The sequence below is a fragment of the Dipodomys spectabilis genome, unplaced genomic scaffold, assembly GCF_019054845.1.
Source record: "Dipodomys spectabilis isolate Male_0828 unplaced genomic scaffold, ASM1905484v1 ptg000095l, whole genome shotgun sequence".
Classification (NCBI taxonomy): Eukaryota; Metazoa; Chordata; class Mammalia; order Rodentia; family Heteromyidae; genus Dipodomys; species Dipodomys spectabilis.
In genome coordinates, this window is record NW_024870772.1 from 31,296,767 (window position 1) to 31,312,733 (window position 15,967).

Here is a 15,967-nt window from a genome sequence, read left to right on the forward strand (position 1 = left end):
GTGCCTTTGAGCTCCAGATCCCATCTACACTGGGGTTGAAAATACCGCGGGGAATCTCGCCCCGGTGGATTCTTCGCATCTTTGGTTGAACAAATTTACATAAAGAGCGTGGACTCTGCATTTGAGAGTCCATTTATCTAAGCATGGCATTCACCCCTCAGGGCTGGGTCAAGTACCTTTGAATATACGAGGTTCTTCAGAGTCTGAGGCCCAGCTTGGAGTATTTAGATTCTAGGTGTTGGTTTTTTTTTTTTTTTAAACCATCTTCAGGGAACAGCAGGTTCTGCTGTGTGTTTGGAAATCCTCCAAATTAACATCAGTGAGAGGTCACATAGCCCCAGGCCCAGGGCAAGAGTACAGGTCGCTGGCGCACCTGGAGGTCTACACCCAGAAGAGGCCCAGGACTCGGACGCGACAGCCAGCAGCCACAGAGGCACCTTTCCCCTGTCACCAGCTCCCCCCCCCCTTTACAAGGAGCCCGGGGGAGATGAAAGAGAACTTTAGATTCCTCTATTAAAATTCTGAGTGCCCCAGGAGGGATTTGTTTCTATGTATAGACCATCATTTCCAAGACCAAGAGTGCCATGGAGAAGCTCTTTATGGAAAAGAAAGATTTGATTTTTCCCCCCTAAAACTAAAAGTTTCGCTTTGTTTGGCTTTTGTGTTTTGCTTTTGTAACTAACCTGAGCAAGATGGAATACTCACCGGAGTGTTCGACTTCAATAGATCCAACCCTGCCATGACTTCCCACCTGTGGGTGTTAGGGGGGACTCAGATGGTTTGATTTTTGTTGTTGTTGTTTGTCTAACTGAAACATGAGTAGTATTTATTGGGGGGGGGGCTCTTTTGTGTGTCTGAGAGAGAGAGACAGACAGACACGGAGGCTGACAGAATGGGAAGGAGAAAGAGAACATGGTAAAGTGGTGAGCTACTCCTGCAAGCTGACTTGCTTTACCAGCCCCGGCTATTTGTTGCAGCGGATGGGGTGGGGGGAGGCCCCACTCCACTTTGGCCCAGCTCCCCGGGCAGCCTACTGAAAGGAGAGGACTTCTATAGGCCCCGATTTTCTTATGTCAGAACGGGCAGCTACCATCTTCATTCTGGGACAACACCCAGCGCTGCCTAAGGAGTATTATTTTGATAACCGATGCTTTCCCAGAAAAGTTTCATCCACTCCCCAGCGTGCTTCCCGAGAGACTGGACACCCTCTGCCCCAGACCTTCAAATTCTCTCAGGCTGGGGATGGGGAGGTAACTGGGAAGTAGCATCTACTCCTTCGTCTGAGCGGGGAACACCCCTCCTCATCGCTGGCCACCGCTGGCCAGTGGCAGGGCCTCTGCCTGCTTTACCACTCCTCTCTGCTCTGGACCAAAGTCAGCGATCTGCTATGCTAGCCGAGACTATCCTAAGTGCCGGGGGGGGGGGGGGGGAAGCCATTTCCACTTACATGAGAAGGGACAGCAAATGAAGTGGGAGAAGAAAAACAAACAAGCAGACAAACCGCTGTGGAAGAAGATATTCCCTTTTCATTCGATTTGTTTGGCTGCTCGGACATAACAGGATAGGGTAGGGGAAGGAATAAGAGCCGGGTAGGCTCTGGGGGAGCGCGGGGAAGGGATCCACAAAAGGCTCATGCTGTCCTGCGGCCGCAAAGCAAGTGCGGAATAATTGAAGCAGTGAGCTGGATAAATCGAGGGAAGGGCCCTCCACTATATAGACATTTTTGCCAACGCGTGCGCTTGTGGGTGGGTGGGTGGGGGAACAAAAGGACTCATTACTCGTGTGGCTGCCTCAATTCTCCACTTCCTTTGTGAGAGTCGGCAGATGCTGTTCCAAGTCAGCCTCCTGCGCAGGGCGCACGGCGCCAGGTCGCCACCGCTACGCACCGGGGTCTCCCCCACCCCAAGCGCGGGCTACAGCCTGGCGGGATCGGAAAGGAGCAGATCGGCGAGGCGCAGGTGGCCGATCTTCTTCACCTCGCCCAGGGCGGTGCGCAGTTCGTGCGCGGGCGGGCAGCGCAGCCGGCGCGCCAGCTCCCGCAGCACGGCGGCGCGATCGCTGAGACGCGCGGCGAGCACGAAGGGGAAGCCGAAGCGCGCGCGGTACTGCGCGTTGAGCTCGGCCAGCCGCTGTCGATCTTCCGCGCCCAGGCTCGTCAGGCCCGCGCTGCTCTGCTCTCGTTGAGACTCGGCTGTGAGCGTGCCCTGCTGTTGCTCGCGACCCGCCAGGTCCGGGTGGCAACGCAGGATGCCCTCCTGGCCTGTGGAGAAGCAAGAGACAACCAGGCTGGAGCGGGATGGAGAGCGCGCCGCGCAGCGTGGTGGAGAGCCGCGGGGATGCTGCGTGCAGATCCGGCCGCGGTGGGCAACCCCGCCCAGCCCTGAAGGAGTCTGAGAAAGAAAAGCTGGTGTCTCCCCCTACACCCCACACCCAGCACCACCAAGCAGGGGTGGTTCCAAAGAAGAGGTGCCCCGTGGCGCCCTCCCGGACCCCGCGTCCAGCTGTCCCAGCTAACTTTCGGCCGGGATCGGGACGCAGGGGCGGGACAGGAGTGACAGGTTTGTTCTTGGAGACCTTGAGGCTAAAGGAGTGGAGGGGAGAAGGGGCCGGCCGCAGAGGCTCGGAATTTACGACCTGCTTCGGAGAGCGGCGAGGACGCGCGATAAGGGAGCCCGAGCTCTTCGTATCTTTTCAAAGTCCTCTTTGCTCTCAGGGGGGCTTTGATGTTGAAAGGGGCCGGACGCGAAGGCCCGAAGACTTCCTGCCAAGCCCAGGAATGGGTTTCGTTCTGCTCCAAAGAAGCCCTGGGAGGGGCGGGGTGGCTGGGGAGGGGATGGGGTTGGGGAGGAGATCCTCTGGGGTGGGGGACTCGGCAAATACATGCCCAAGATTTTTGTGACCCGAAGTGTGAGTTCTGGGTTTCTAGAATCCAGCATCCAACGTGTCTCACAGATGAAGTGAAAAGAAACCCAAGTCCAGCGGAATTGAACGGCCTTTGGAATATAAGCGGCGTCCTTTTTAGGAAAAGGACGCCCATCCACCACACACCTTGCTGTGGACTCGTGTGTGTGTGTGTGTGTGTGTGTGTGTGTGTGTGTGTGTGTGTGTGTGTGTGTGTGTGTGTGTGTGTGTGTGATATGTGACTCCTTTTCTCTGGCTATAGATCACAAAGAGCCCGTTTTCATGGAAGAAAGCTCCTCCTAGGTTTAAAATCAGAAAGCTTTGGTGTGACACCTGAGATTCAAATTCCTAATCCAGGGGATTTCTTTGAGCCCGTTCAATCACTTTTCTTCACTCCAGGGAATTAGAACTTTCCAGGTGAGGTAAGATCTTAGCTAGGGTAAGCTTTACCGTGAGGACACCACCTAACTCGCCGCGTAGTTGTGAGGATTTGAGGGCCTTCATTTGTTTAAAGCATAGTGTCTAGTGCCCATAGAGATAACTCGTTGTTCTTAGTGTATAAACCCAGGAATTGACCTGAGGTGCCACAGGAAGGACTTGCCTCTTTCTGACTCAAGAAGACAAGAATACATGAGCAGTTCTGTTGGTAATGAGAAACAAATGAAAGCATCCTTTAACAAACGATAGCTCCATGGGACCATCGAACAGAAAGAACTTGTAATTATGGTGCAGTCTTCTCTCTCTCAAATCTTATGGCTCCTCCCCCACCTCACCCCCATCAATAAAAGGGTGTAAGACTTGTGCCCTCGACCTCACAGGACCTGAGGGCTGGGGAAGAGGAGGGTAAGATCTCCATGGGGAGGATTTAGGGAGGCCCCAGAGGAGCTTAGGTGGTCTACCCAGTCACTGACTTGCGCTGGGACCCTCCACTCCAAAACAGAAGTGGCTCTCAGGGACCTGACTTCCCCTGGTTAAAAGGTATTCAAAGCAAATCCCAAGCCAGGGGCCCTGTCTCACATCTGGAATCCTAGCCACTCAGGAGCCTACAATCCGAAGATGTGGCTCAAAGACAACGGGGCAAAAAAAAAAAAAAATCTTTGAGACTCCTAACCCCAATTGACCAGCAAAAAGACAGAAGTAGAGCTGTGGCTCAAGTGGTAGAGTGCCAGCCAGAATGAAAAAGCTAAGGGACAGTGCCTGGACCCTCAATTCATGCCCCAGTACTGGGCACAAAAACAAACCAAACCAAAACGAAACCCATGTCACCACAAATCCCAGTTGGCTAATACCATTGTTTGGGAACCCTTCTCTTGGGTGTCCTACCGTCCAGCCTCAACAGACAGGAATAATTCATTCCCTCTCCCGGTGTCCAGCCTCCTTGGGGGTGGTGTAAAATGTGGGTGCTAAATTTCCCACCTCAGAAAGTGGGCATAGGGTTGTCCAAGCCACGAGGCTCAGCACCCTATCTCCTGCAAGTCCACCAAATGAACCAGGGACTAAAGCAGGCGCCTGGCTTGGGAGAAGGAACTATGTGTTCTGACTACCTCTGCCCCAGCTAGGAAAGAGCACCCCAAATTCCTCTTCACTCGCTTTCAGATCTGTCCCTCCTTGCCCAGTTAGAGGGCTCCAACCCTATTTATTGCTCTCTCTAGACCAGTCCAAGATTTGGGGAGTTATTTGGGGTGTGTGGGGGGTGACCTCTAACTGCCCCTGCCAGTTCCTCTCCCCCACCCCTCCACCCAGGGGCGCAGTGCACACACCAGGCCTGCCTCCTGCCCTTCTAGCCCTTGTACTGCACTTCTGACTCCCCGTAAGGTTTATCTCCCCTCTTAAAGCATCACCCGCCCTGGGTTAATGTTTGTCTAGGACTGAGCATGTGTTTTCCACTCTTGAAAGGAGGGAGAAGAGAAAGGAAGACACGAAAGGGGCAGAGCAAAGGGCAGAAGAAAATAGACTAAACAAGAGGAACTGAAATTTATACACACACACACTTTTCAACACCACAGAACAAGCAGAAGGTGTGGTAGGTGATAATAGCTTCCTACCCAGATGAAATAGAACCAGAAACTCCCCACCCCCCACCCGCCCAAGAAGACACTGGCTTCACCACAGGGGAGGGTGCTGTAGTGCCAGCCCATAGCAAGGATCCCACCAACTCACACCAGCATATCCCCCAGGTCCACCAAGCTGACGCCATAAACCCCCCCCCCCCCCCCTCCAGGCTGGAGCTTGTGGACCATCTTCCTGTATCCTGAGGGCTCTCCACCTCACCTCAATACCCAAGTTCTCCCACAGTGCTTAGAGCATGTCCCTGCTCTGAGACTCTTCTTCAGTCTTCCCTGAAATTGTGTGTGTGTGTGTGTGTGTGCCAATACTCAGGCATTGTCCTTTTACTGTTTTGCTCAACTAGTACTCCACCACTGGAGCCACACCTCCACTTCAGGTTTTTTTGGTGGTTAATTGGAGTTAAGAGTCTTATGGGGGGCTGGGAAGATGGCTCAGTGGTAGAGTGCTTGCCTTGCATGCCTGAGGCCCTGGGTTCGATTTCTCAACACCACATAAGCAAAAAGAAAAAAGCCGGAAGTGGCGCTGTGGCTCAAGTGGTAGAGTGCTAGCCTTGAGCTGAAGAGCTGAGGGACAGTGCTCAGGCCCATAGTTCAGGCCCCACGACCGGACCCCCCCCCCCCAAAAAAAGAGTCTTATGGGCAGTGGGGTGGCTCACGCCTGTAATCCTAGCTGCTCAGGAGGCTGAGATCTGAGGATCATAGTTCAAAATCAGCCTAGGGCTGGGAAGGTGGCTCAATGGTAGAGCGCTTGCCTTGCATGCTCGAGGCCCTGGGTTCGATTCCTCAGCACCACATAAGTAAAAAGAAAAAAGCCGGAAGTGGCGCTGTGGCTCAAGTGGTAGAGTGCTAGCCTTGAGCTGAAGAGCTGAGGGACAGCGCCCAGGCCCAGAGTTCAGGCCCCACGACCGGACCCAAAAAAAAAAAAAAAAAAATCAGTCTAGGCAGGAAAGCCCTCAAGACTCCTATCTCCAATTAAGTACCAGGAAACTGGAAGTAGAGCTGTGGCTCAAAGTGGTAAAGTGCTAGCCTTGAGCAGAAAGAGCTCAGGGACAGAGCCTGAGTTCAAGCCCATGACTGACAAATATATATATATATATATATATATATATATATATATATATATATATATATTTGATGACTTGGAGCCATGACCTTCAGATCTTAGCCTCCTGGGTAGCTAGGATAACAGGTGTGAGCCACCACCACTGGATTTCCTCTGTCACATCTAGAGATGTCATTATGGAAATATGTTCTTTGCTGGAAACATGGGACTGGAATCTGCACATGAAGGAACCTGCCTCAGGTTCCCTTAGGATAGAAAAGGCAAGGAATAGTAGCCACTGACCAATAGAGCCTTGTAACTGGGCTTGCCTGGGTCTGTACTCACTTGTGAATCCCCTTTAAGTGGCACCATCACAGATCTGCTTTTAGGTAGCATCAGTCTTTGCATCACGTGCTGGAAGTCAGTTCCTCTTCCCTTCTCAAAGACTTTGCTTCTGCCATTTCAGATACCCTTTCCTTCATCGCCTCCATCCTCAGCCATAAACGCCTTCAATCATCAGCCCATAAGCAACATTAAAGACCTCCCAGGAGTTTTGCTTGTCCTGGAGCCGTTCCTTATTTCTCTGCTCGACCTCTCTTCAGTGGAACTGTCCACAGACCTGAGCTTGTCTTCCTCATCGCCTTCCAGTGGGCTCTGTACCCAGCTTCCAGCCCCACCCACAACCCAGCTGCACTACTCAAGGTCTAAATGGCAGACATTGTGGCTGAACACAAAGACCATTTCTCTATCATCCTCATCTTCTTCCTGTGTGGATATTTTGAGGCACAGTCTTGCTATAGGCATGTGTCACTATACCTGTTTCATTCTCTTCCTTTCTAACCTCTAGGGAACATGCTATGTGGTTGACCTTCTCGGCTCTGCTTTTGGAGATGCTGCTTGCCTACTTTTAGCTTGCTCTGCCAGTAATATTGAAATGAGCCTGAGATGGCGGCTCATGCCTGTAATCCTAGCCACTCAGGAGGATACTGGAGGATCCTGGTTTGAAGCCAGCCAAGGCAAACAGATCTGAGAGACCCTCGTCTCCAATTAACCAGCCAAAAGCCAGAAAGGGAGGTATGGCTTAAGTCGTAGGGCACCTTGCTTTGAAAGAAAAAGCCAAGCAAGAACATCAGGCCCTGAGTTCAGGCTCCAATAGCTGCATATACACCCAATTAATTAATTGCTCAACATGCAGTACTCACAGCTCTTCACTTTTCCACTCACACAGATTCAGTAAGAGTCCTCATCCTGTTTATAGGCTTTTGTTTACTTAGTTGCTTTGATGGTAAAGGGATTTGAACTCAGGGCCTTTTACTTTCTAGGTAAGCACTCTATCACTTGAGCCAGGTCCCAACCCCTTTTTTGTTTTAGTTATTTCTCAGATAGGATCTCACAGGTTTTCTGGAACTGCCTCAAACTCAGATTATTGATTGAAAAGGAGACTAACGAATGTCCTCCTTCTGGCTGGCCCCAAACTGTGATCTTCTGGGTTTCCACCACCTGAGTAGCTGGGCTTAGAGGTGTGAGCCACCGTGGCAGTTGTATGTTTTTAAATGGACATGTCAACTGGACATGACACCCAGATCTATTTAGCCCTTAGCTTGCTTTCCACTGTTATGATCCCCAGGGCATCAGGCACTTTCATTTGGATAATTATAAGGCAGCTCTGACTTCAAGCTTTCTTCCCCATTCCAACTTCTCAATTCTAAGTCCTCTTCACCTCTGAGAAAGGACACCATCTCCCACTCACTTGTTCAGAATAAAAGCTTAGGAGTAATTCTTCATTTCTTTATTTTGACCTACCACCACTAAATACATCCTTCCTCCCACCCAAACTGTTGTCTTTAACATCTATTCCAGGAATTCAGTGATTTCTCTGCAGAGCTCATCCTAGTCCAAGCAGCTTTGTCTCTGTCAGTGTCTCAACAATGACAGCCCTGGACTGGATCTTCATGTTTCATGTGGCACCTACATGTCTTTTCTAAAAGGTAAATCCAAGGGTATCACATTGCAATAGGAAAAAATAGAACTTGTGTGTGTGTGTGTGTGTATTGCTGGGGATGGAACTCAGGGCCTTGGAGATGCTAGGCAGTCTTACCACTGAACCCCAGCCCCAGCTCTCAAACTCTGTTACTTCTATGAAGTTCATGATCTATCCCTTGTCTGCTTCTTCCACCATCTCCCACTATCCTCTACACTTCACGTTTCTCCAACCACCTTGCACTTCCTGTGCCTCCAAACTGTCTAATCCATGCCTAGCTCAGGATCTCCCTCCTCTCTCCTTCCTTCTTCCTTCTTTCCTTCTTCTTTCCTTCCTTCCTCTCTTCCTTTCTTCTTTCTTTCTTCCTTTCATGCCACTACTGAGGCTTGAACTCAGAGCCTGGCACTCAGCTTTAGCTTTTTTGCTCAAAGCTGGTGCTCTAACACTTGAGGCATATCTCTACTTCCACCTGTGTTCTGGTTAGAGATAAGATTCTCATGGACATTCCTGCTTGAGCTAGCTTCAAACCTGGATCCTCAGATCTCAGCCTCCTGGGTAGCTAAGATTATAGGTGTGTGCCACCAGTGCTCAGCTCTTTTCTTTCATTTTTATGGTACTGGTATTTGAAATCAGGGCTTTGCTCTATTGGAGCCATACTTCATCTCAAGTTCCTTTTCCTACAGTGACCTCTTCCTTAATCTTAGTTGTATTCTTCAGTTCTAATTTTAAATTCTCCTCTTTAAGAAAGACCTTCTTAGCTAGGCATGAATGGCTCTTACCTGTAATCCTACCTATTCAGGAGACAGATCTGAGGGCCTAGGTTTGAAGCTAGCTCAAACAGTAAAGTTAATTATCTCCAATTAATCACTAAAAAACACAGAAGTAGAGCTGTGGCTCTAGTGGTAGAGTGCTAGCTTTAAACACAAAAGCTCAGGAACAGTGCCCAGACCCTGAGTTCAAGCCCCAGAACTGGTGTGCATGCATGTGTGTTCACACACACACACACACACACACACACACAAAGAAAGTCAATCCTTCTTTATCACAATTTTCCTGCAAAACATACATCATCTTTTAACCTTTTTTAGAATCTGAAATAGTCATATTGACATGTTAATCCTACCTGTCTTTGCTAGAATGGAAGATCATGGAAAGTAGAGACTTGTTTTGTTGACTGTTCAGTGCCAGAACAATGCCTGGGCATAGGTAGTAGATGCTTTAATGTATCTGGTAGAGAGCTGGCAGACCAAGTTTGAGGCTCTGAATCCAATCCCCAGCATTGGAAAAACAAACAAACAAGTATTTACCAAATTACATACCAGTCTTGAGAAAATGTTATCTTTTTTCAGTTGAATAAACATACATTTGTTTATTTATTTAGTTCCTGGGATGGGTCCCAGGACCTCACACATGCTAGGCATACAGTCTGCCACAGAGTGACATCCAGTCCATATTAACTTTTTTTTTTTTTTTGTCAGTCATGAGGCTTGAACTCTGGGCTTGGGCGCTGTCCCTCAGCTCTTCAGCTCAAGGCGAGCGCTCTACCACTTAGCCATAGTGCCACTTCCAGTTTTCTAGTGGTTTTATTGGAGATAAGAGTCTCACCGATTTTCCTGCCTGGGCTGCCTTTGAACTGTGATCCTCAGATCTCAGCCTCCTGAGTAGCTAGGATTACAGGCGTGAGCCCCCACCGCCCGGCTTTAACATTTTATTTTATTTTATTTTGGGTCCCGTCGTGGGGCCTGAACTCTGGGCCTGAGTGCTGTCCCTCAGCTCATCAGCTCAAGGCTAGCACTCTACCACTTGAGCCACAGCACCACTTCCGGCTTTTTTCTTTTTGCTTATGTGGTGCTGAGGAATCGAACCCAGGGCCTCAGGCATGCCAGGCAAGCGTCCTACCACTGAGCCACCTTCCCAGCCCCTTTAACATTTTAATAGTATGATTTAAACATCCTATAGTCTGTATTTTTTTTTTTTTTTTTGCTGGTCATGGGACTTGAACTTGGCCTGGGTGCTGTCCCTCAGCATTTCAGCTCAAGATTAGCGCTCTACCACTGAGCCACCTTCCCAGCCCCCTATAGTCTAAGAAAAGTACTTCCATCTAATTTCCTCATTAATTTATCAAATATGCTCTCTAATAAGTTGGAGGTTTTTTGTTGTTGTTGTTATTGTTGTTGTTGCTGTTGTCAGTAATAGAACTTGAATTCAGGGTCTAGGTGCTGTCCTTGAGCTTTTCTGCTCTCGGCTAGCACTCTATAGCACTTTGAGTCACAGCTTTACTTCCTTCCCATTTTTAGGTGGTTAATTGGAGATAAGAGTGTCATATACAAACTGCTAGTTGTGCACACTTGTAATCCTAGCTACTCAGGAGGCTGAGATCTAGGATCCTGACTGGAAGCCAGCCCAGGCAGGAAAGTTCATGAGATCCTGATCTCCAATTAACCACCAGAAAACCAAAATTGGAGTTGTGGCTCAAAGTGGTAGAGCTCTAGCTTGGAGCAGAAAAGTACCCAGATACTGAGTTCAAGCCCAATGACCCACCAGAATAAAAGAAAAGAAAAAAATGTCTCACAGACTTTCCTTCCTGGGCTGGCTTTTAATGACAGCCCTCAGATCTCAGCCTCTGGAGCCTCACTTTCTTTTGGCCAGTCATGGGGCTTGAACTCTGGGCCTTGGGCACTGTCCCTCAGCTCTTCAGCTCAAGGTGAGCGCTCTACCACTTGAGCTACAGACTTCCGCTCTTCTGGTGGTTTATTGGAGATAAGAGTCTCATGGCCTTTCCTGCCAGGACTAGCTTTGAACTGCGATCCTCAGATCTCAGCTAGGCTTACAGGCATGAGCCACCAACACCGGCTTTTCTGATTAATTTTAAGTACTGGCATTACTATAATTCTGAAATGCCGCAAGGGGTGACAGTGCACTTTCTTGCCTAACAGGCAAAGCCCTCAGTTTGATCCCTAGCACTAGGGAGGGGAGGTGGGAGAGAAACAGAAAGAGAGAGAGTAGTAGAGAGAGACAAAGACAGAGGCAGGAAGGTGTTGTGCTGGAGTTAGAACCCAACACAAATCAGCCTTGACGTTGTTTGAAGTGTGTGTGTGTGTGTGTGTGTGTGTGTGTGTGTGTGTGCGCGCGCGCGCACCTGCGTGAGCCAGTTTCATGGCTTCACCTTTAGTTAATGGGAACTAATTGAGCTAGAGATCTTTTGCCCTTATAGCTGGAGCTAAATAGTAATCCTGTACTGCCATCTACTGGCCAGTTGTCATCATAGCATACCCAACGTTGTCTCAGCACTCTAGAAAGAGAAATTTCAGTTTTCTGTTTCTTTCCTTCTCTCTCTCTCTCTCTCTCTCTCTCTCTCTCTCTCTCTCTCTCTCTCTCTCTCTCTCTCTCTCTCTCTCTCTCTTTCTTTTTTTTATTTTTGTGATGGTCCTGGGGCTTGAACTCAGGGCCTGGACATTGTCCCTGAGAATCTTTGGCTCAAGGCTCGCACTCTACCATTTGAGCCACAGCACCACTTGCAGCTTTTTCTCAGTAGTTTATGGGAGACAACAGTCTCATTCATGGACTTTCCTGCCAGAGTTGGCTTTGAATCACGATCCTCAGTTCTCAGCCTCCTGAGTAGCTAGGATTACTGTTGTGAGCCACTGTCACCTGGCTTTCTTTTTCTGTTTTAAAAAAATAGTACTAAACATCTATGAAATTTATGGACTCAAGTTTTCTCTGCAAATGCTCTACTACTAACACCTTTATCCACCCCCCTTTATTTAGGTTTTTTTTTGCTTTATTTTTAGGTAGTCTTCTATTGCTTCCCGGGCCATCTTCAGACCACTGTCCAGTAGCCTTCAGACCTGGTTTGTTTACTGAAATAGGAGTCTTGCTAACTTTTCACTGGTGATGGCCCAGAACCCACCTCTACCTTGGGAATAGCTGGAATTACAGATGTACACCACTATGTGCAGCCGAGGTGGAAGGTTCCCTTAGGTCATGGAGCAAATCCTTCACTCAGCAAATCCTATGCACCTTCCAAGGTCACCTTTAGTTTGAAGGCTCAGAGACTGTGTCATACCTATTTAGTTCCTTGTCTTGCAAAGACAAAAGATAGTCTATGCATTCCATTCCATCTTGTCCGATCTTGTTGATAGAATTCACATGAGTGTAGGATGTATAACTCGGTCTCTTTGCTATGTGTAGAATGGGAAGTGATGACATCAAGCGATGTAGCATACTCTTCAGGTCCCACACATACATCTTTGTGTGTCCTAGGGCTCGAACTCTGGGCCTGGGCACTGTCCCTGAGCCTTTTATTTTAACTCAAAAATAGCACTCTACCACTTGAGCCAAAACTCTTTTTCGGGCTTTTTTTTTGGTGGTTAATTGGAGATAAGAGTCTAACAAACTTTCCTTCCCAGGCTGGCTTCAAACCTTGATCCTCAAATTTCAGCCTCCTGAGTAGCTAGGATTATAGCTATGAGCCACTGGCACCTGGCCCATACCTACTTTTTGATCATATGAACATATAACATCTGTATTCAAAGCTGGAAAAAAAGGCTAGCCGTAGAGCTCTTGATCACATGCACGATGCTCTGAATTTTCAATAGCATAAATAAAGCCTATGCTCTGAGAAATTTTCAAGCAAACACCAGATTATTATTAACTAATGTGACCACACCATACAGTAAACTCTTTGAACAATGAAGTATAAGGACTTGGATAATATCAAGCATTAATGTTAACTGAGTGACTGAATGAATGAATCCCCTAGAAACTATTCTAAACTCTTGTTTTGGATTCTCTGAAAAATTCTTCAAAAGCCAGTGGGTAGCTCTGGAGGCATGGCTCCGGGCAATAAAGCACTTGCTTATCAAGCCTGAGACTGAGTCCAGACTTTAGTACTGCCCCAATGAAACAAAAACAAAAACACCACCATTGAGGTTGACTATCAGTTACTAGCGATCTAGTGCTGTTACTTTCTAACCACGTGGCTTTCCTTAAGTTACTCAATTTCTCTGTGCCTCAGTTTTCACTTCTGGAAAGTGGGGGGGAATAATAACAATGCTGTTTATGTTCAAGGGCTACTAAAAGGCTGAAACAAGTTCACCACTGTGAAATGCGTGGAACACAGTGGAAGGAAAAGTTCTCTTTTTTTTTTTTGGTCGGTCATGGGGCTTGAACTCTGGGCTTGGGCACTGTCCCTCAGCTCTTCAGCTCAAGGCGAGCGCTCTACCACTTGAGCTACAGCGCCACTTCCAATTTTCTGGTGGTTTTTTATTGGAGATAGGAGTCTCACAGTCCCTCCTGCCCGGGCTGGCTTTGAACCGCGATCCTCAGATCTCAGCCTCCTGAGTAGCTAGGATTACAGGCATGAGCCACCAGCGCCCGGCCTGGAAGGAAAAGTTCTATTAATGCTAGTGATATTTATTTATTACTCACACTGGGACTTTAACTCAGGGCCTTGTGCTCTTTTGCTCAACTCTGGCATTCTACCACATTCTACCTTCACTTCCACCTTTCTTTTTAATTGGAGATAAGAATCTCGCTTTCCTAACTAGGCTGTCTTTGAACTACAATCCTCAGATCTCAGCCTCCTGAGTAGCTGGGATTACTGGGGTGAGCTGCTTGTTTGTTTATCCTGATAGGAGAAATATCAGGCAAACATTTTAAAGATGGTTTCCTCCATGGTTTAGGAGAATCTCATTTATCCTCCCTCGCTTTCCTGTCAGACATCAAAAGCTTGGATTCCCATAACCCACAGACATCTGCTCACCCCACAGGCTTTGGGCTGCAAATCTGGGGTGACCTCACTCAGCCGGTAGAGCTGTAAATCTTGGGTCCAAGGATCCAAGTCTGTCATCTCCCTTTTACCTTGCTCCTGTCAGACAGCTTAGTAGAAGCCAAACACCAGTGGCTCACACCTGTAATCCTAGCTACTCAGGAAGCTAAGATCTGAGGATTGCAGTTCAAAGCCAACTGGGACGGACAAACCCCAGAGAATCTTATCTCTAATTAGTGAGCAAAAACCCAGAAATGGAGGAGTGGCTGGAGTGGGAGAGTGCCAGCAGTGAGTGAAAAAGCAGAATGCCCCTGTGCCAGCTTGGGTAAGGATGGATGTGCACCTTATGTTTCTGTCCCATGGACTTTAGCCCATCACCCCTTAGAGGTGCCTAAACTTAATTAAAGTGACTCCTTCATTTCTGAGTCCTTCACGTGGTGACAGGCGGCCATCAGAGGCACCACAGCCCGAGCTGATGTGAGTCCTCCATTTCTCTGTTCTTTGATGGGACAAGAGAGCTGCAGGCCCCTGCCTGCCCCACCCAGATGTCTTGTGGAGGGAAGCTACTATGTGAGGTGGCCCTTGCCCCTTGTCCTTGTCCCTTGATGGTATGGTAGGCCCTCCATGGGGTACAGCACAACCTGTGAGAGACACACTGCTAATCCCTGGCCTCTGGCCTCTCTCCTTCCCTCCCCCTCCTTTTTTTCTTTCTTTTTTCTTTTTTTGTCAGTCATTGGACTTGAACTCAGGGCCTGCACACTGTCCATGAGCTCTTTTTGCTCAAGGATCTACCACTTTGAGCCACAGCTCCACTTCTGGTTTTCTGATGGTTAATTAGAGATAAGAGTCTCTCAGATTTTCCTGCCTGGGCTGGCTTTGAATCATAGTCCTCAGATCTCAGCCTCATGAGTAGCTAGGATTACAGGCCCGAGCCACCAGTACCCCAGATTCCTTCCCTTCTTCTGTCTCTATCTCTCTGTCTCTCTGTCCTCTTTTTCTCTCAATGGGATCTATGTAGCCCAGGCTGGCCCTGAACCTGCAATCCTCCAATCTTCCTGTCTCCACTTCGGGTATGCTGGGATTACAAGCATGTAACATCATGCCCAGGAGCCTCTAGATCTTGGTGGAGCTGGGTTTCTCAGCCACTAAAATCTTCCTAAATCACCACCTTCTCTTCTCCTCACCTCCCAGCCAGGAGTGCATCATCTTCTCTCTCCTCAGAAGAAATCAACAGTGTGTTTTATTTTCCTCAGTTTCTCCTCTCTCTCTCCTTCACTCCCTCAGGGAGTCACTGATCTGAATGAATTCATTTCCCTTGGTAGTCCAAAGTGGCTTTTTCAGATAAGAATGGAAGTCATGCTCTTTCCCTTGGGCTCCTAAGACCTTCCAATATCACGTTGTCTCCTCTTTTGCATGCAGGACATTGCTGAAGAGTTAGAATGGGTGGGTCTCAGCCTGACCTTTGGTCAGTCATTGGCTCACGCAGGGCTTTTTTGCCCTGTGACCTTGCAGCTCTAATATTTACCAGGGACTTTAGCACAGCTCACACCGGCTCTTTATTTATTGTTATTATTATTATTACACTTATATTTTGTACTGTACTGAACTGGGCTTGAATTCAGGGCCTAGGTACTATCCCTTCGCTTGTTCACTCAAGGCTGGTACTTTACCACTTAAGCCACAGCTCCACTTCCAGCATTTTGGTGGTTCATTGGCAATAACGATCTCACAGACTTTCCTGCCTAGGCTGGCTTTGAATCAGGATCTTCAGATCCCAGCCTCCAGAGTAGCTAGGATTATAGGTGTGAGCCATAGATTGGCCCACTCAGATTCTTTCCATTCTCCATAGGCCTAGGACCTCATATGCACTTGATCCTGGTTTACTGAATCTCAAGGTATCTGCCAAAGGTTCCACTGAAATAGCTACAGAAACATGACGAGTATAAGCAACAAGATTAAGCTATTTGAAAACATTCCAATAAGCATTAGAAAGCTTTTGCCTTTCCAGAGCATCTCCTCCCAGAAGCCTTACCTGACTGTGGAAGAGCGTCAATAAAAGCAAAGAAATGCTTTTCTAGCTCTTCTAGGTCAGAGAATGGGCGCTGGGACCAGACAGCGGCTGCAATCAGGGGACATCGCTCAATGACATTTCCAAACACATCTACAAATTCCCCAAAGTCCATACAGTTGACCTTCGCCATGTCCAT

The 15,967-nt window shown here is 48.3% G+C and overlaps 1 protein-coding gene across 1 annotated transcript; it reads right to left on the bottom strand.

The window, feature by feature from the left end:
- Positions 1–1,913: 1,913 nt before the first annotated feature.
- Positions 1,914–15,967, bottom strand: Urad (ureidoimidazoline (2-oxo-4-hydroxy-4-carboxy-5-) decarboxylase). Its single transcript, XM_042685323.1, has 2 exons — positions 15,793–15,967; positions 1,914–2,260 (listed from the first exon to the last, which is right to left on the bottom strand). The coding sequence occupies exons 1-2, from the start codon at positions 15,965–15,967 to the stop codon at positions 1,914–1,916; spliced, it is 522 nt and encodes a 173-aa protein (XP_042541257.1).

Coding starts and splice junctions, on each gene's coding strand:
- Urad (XM_042685323.1), bottom strand. CDS start 15,967: ATGGACATGGCGAAGGTCAACTGTATGGACTTTGGGGAATTTGTAGAT. Junction 2,261..15,792: donor TGACGCTCTTCCACAGTCAG/GTAAGGCTTCTG, acceptor GCTTCTCCACAG/GCCAGGAGGGCATCCTGCGT.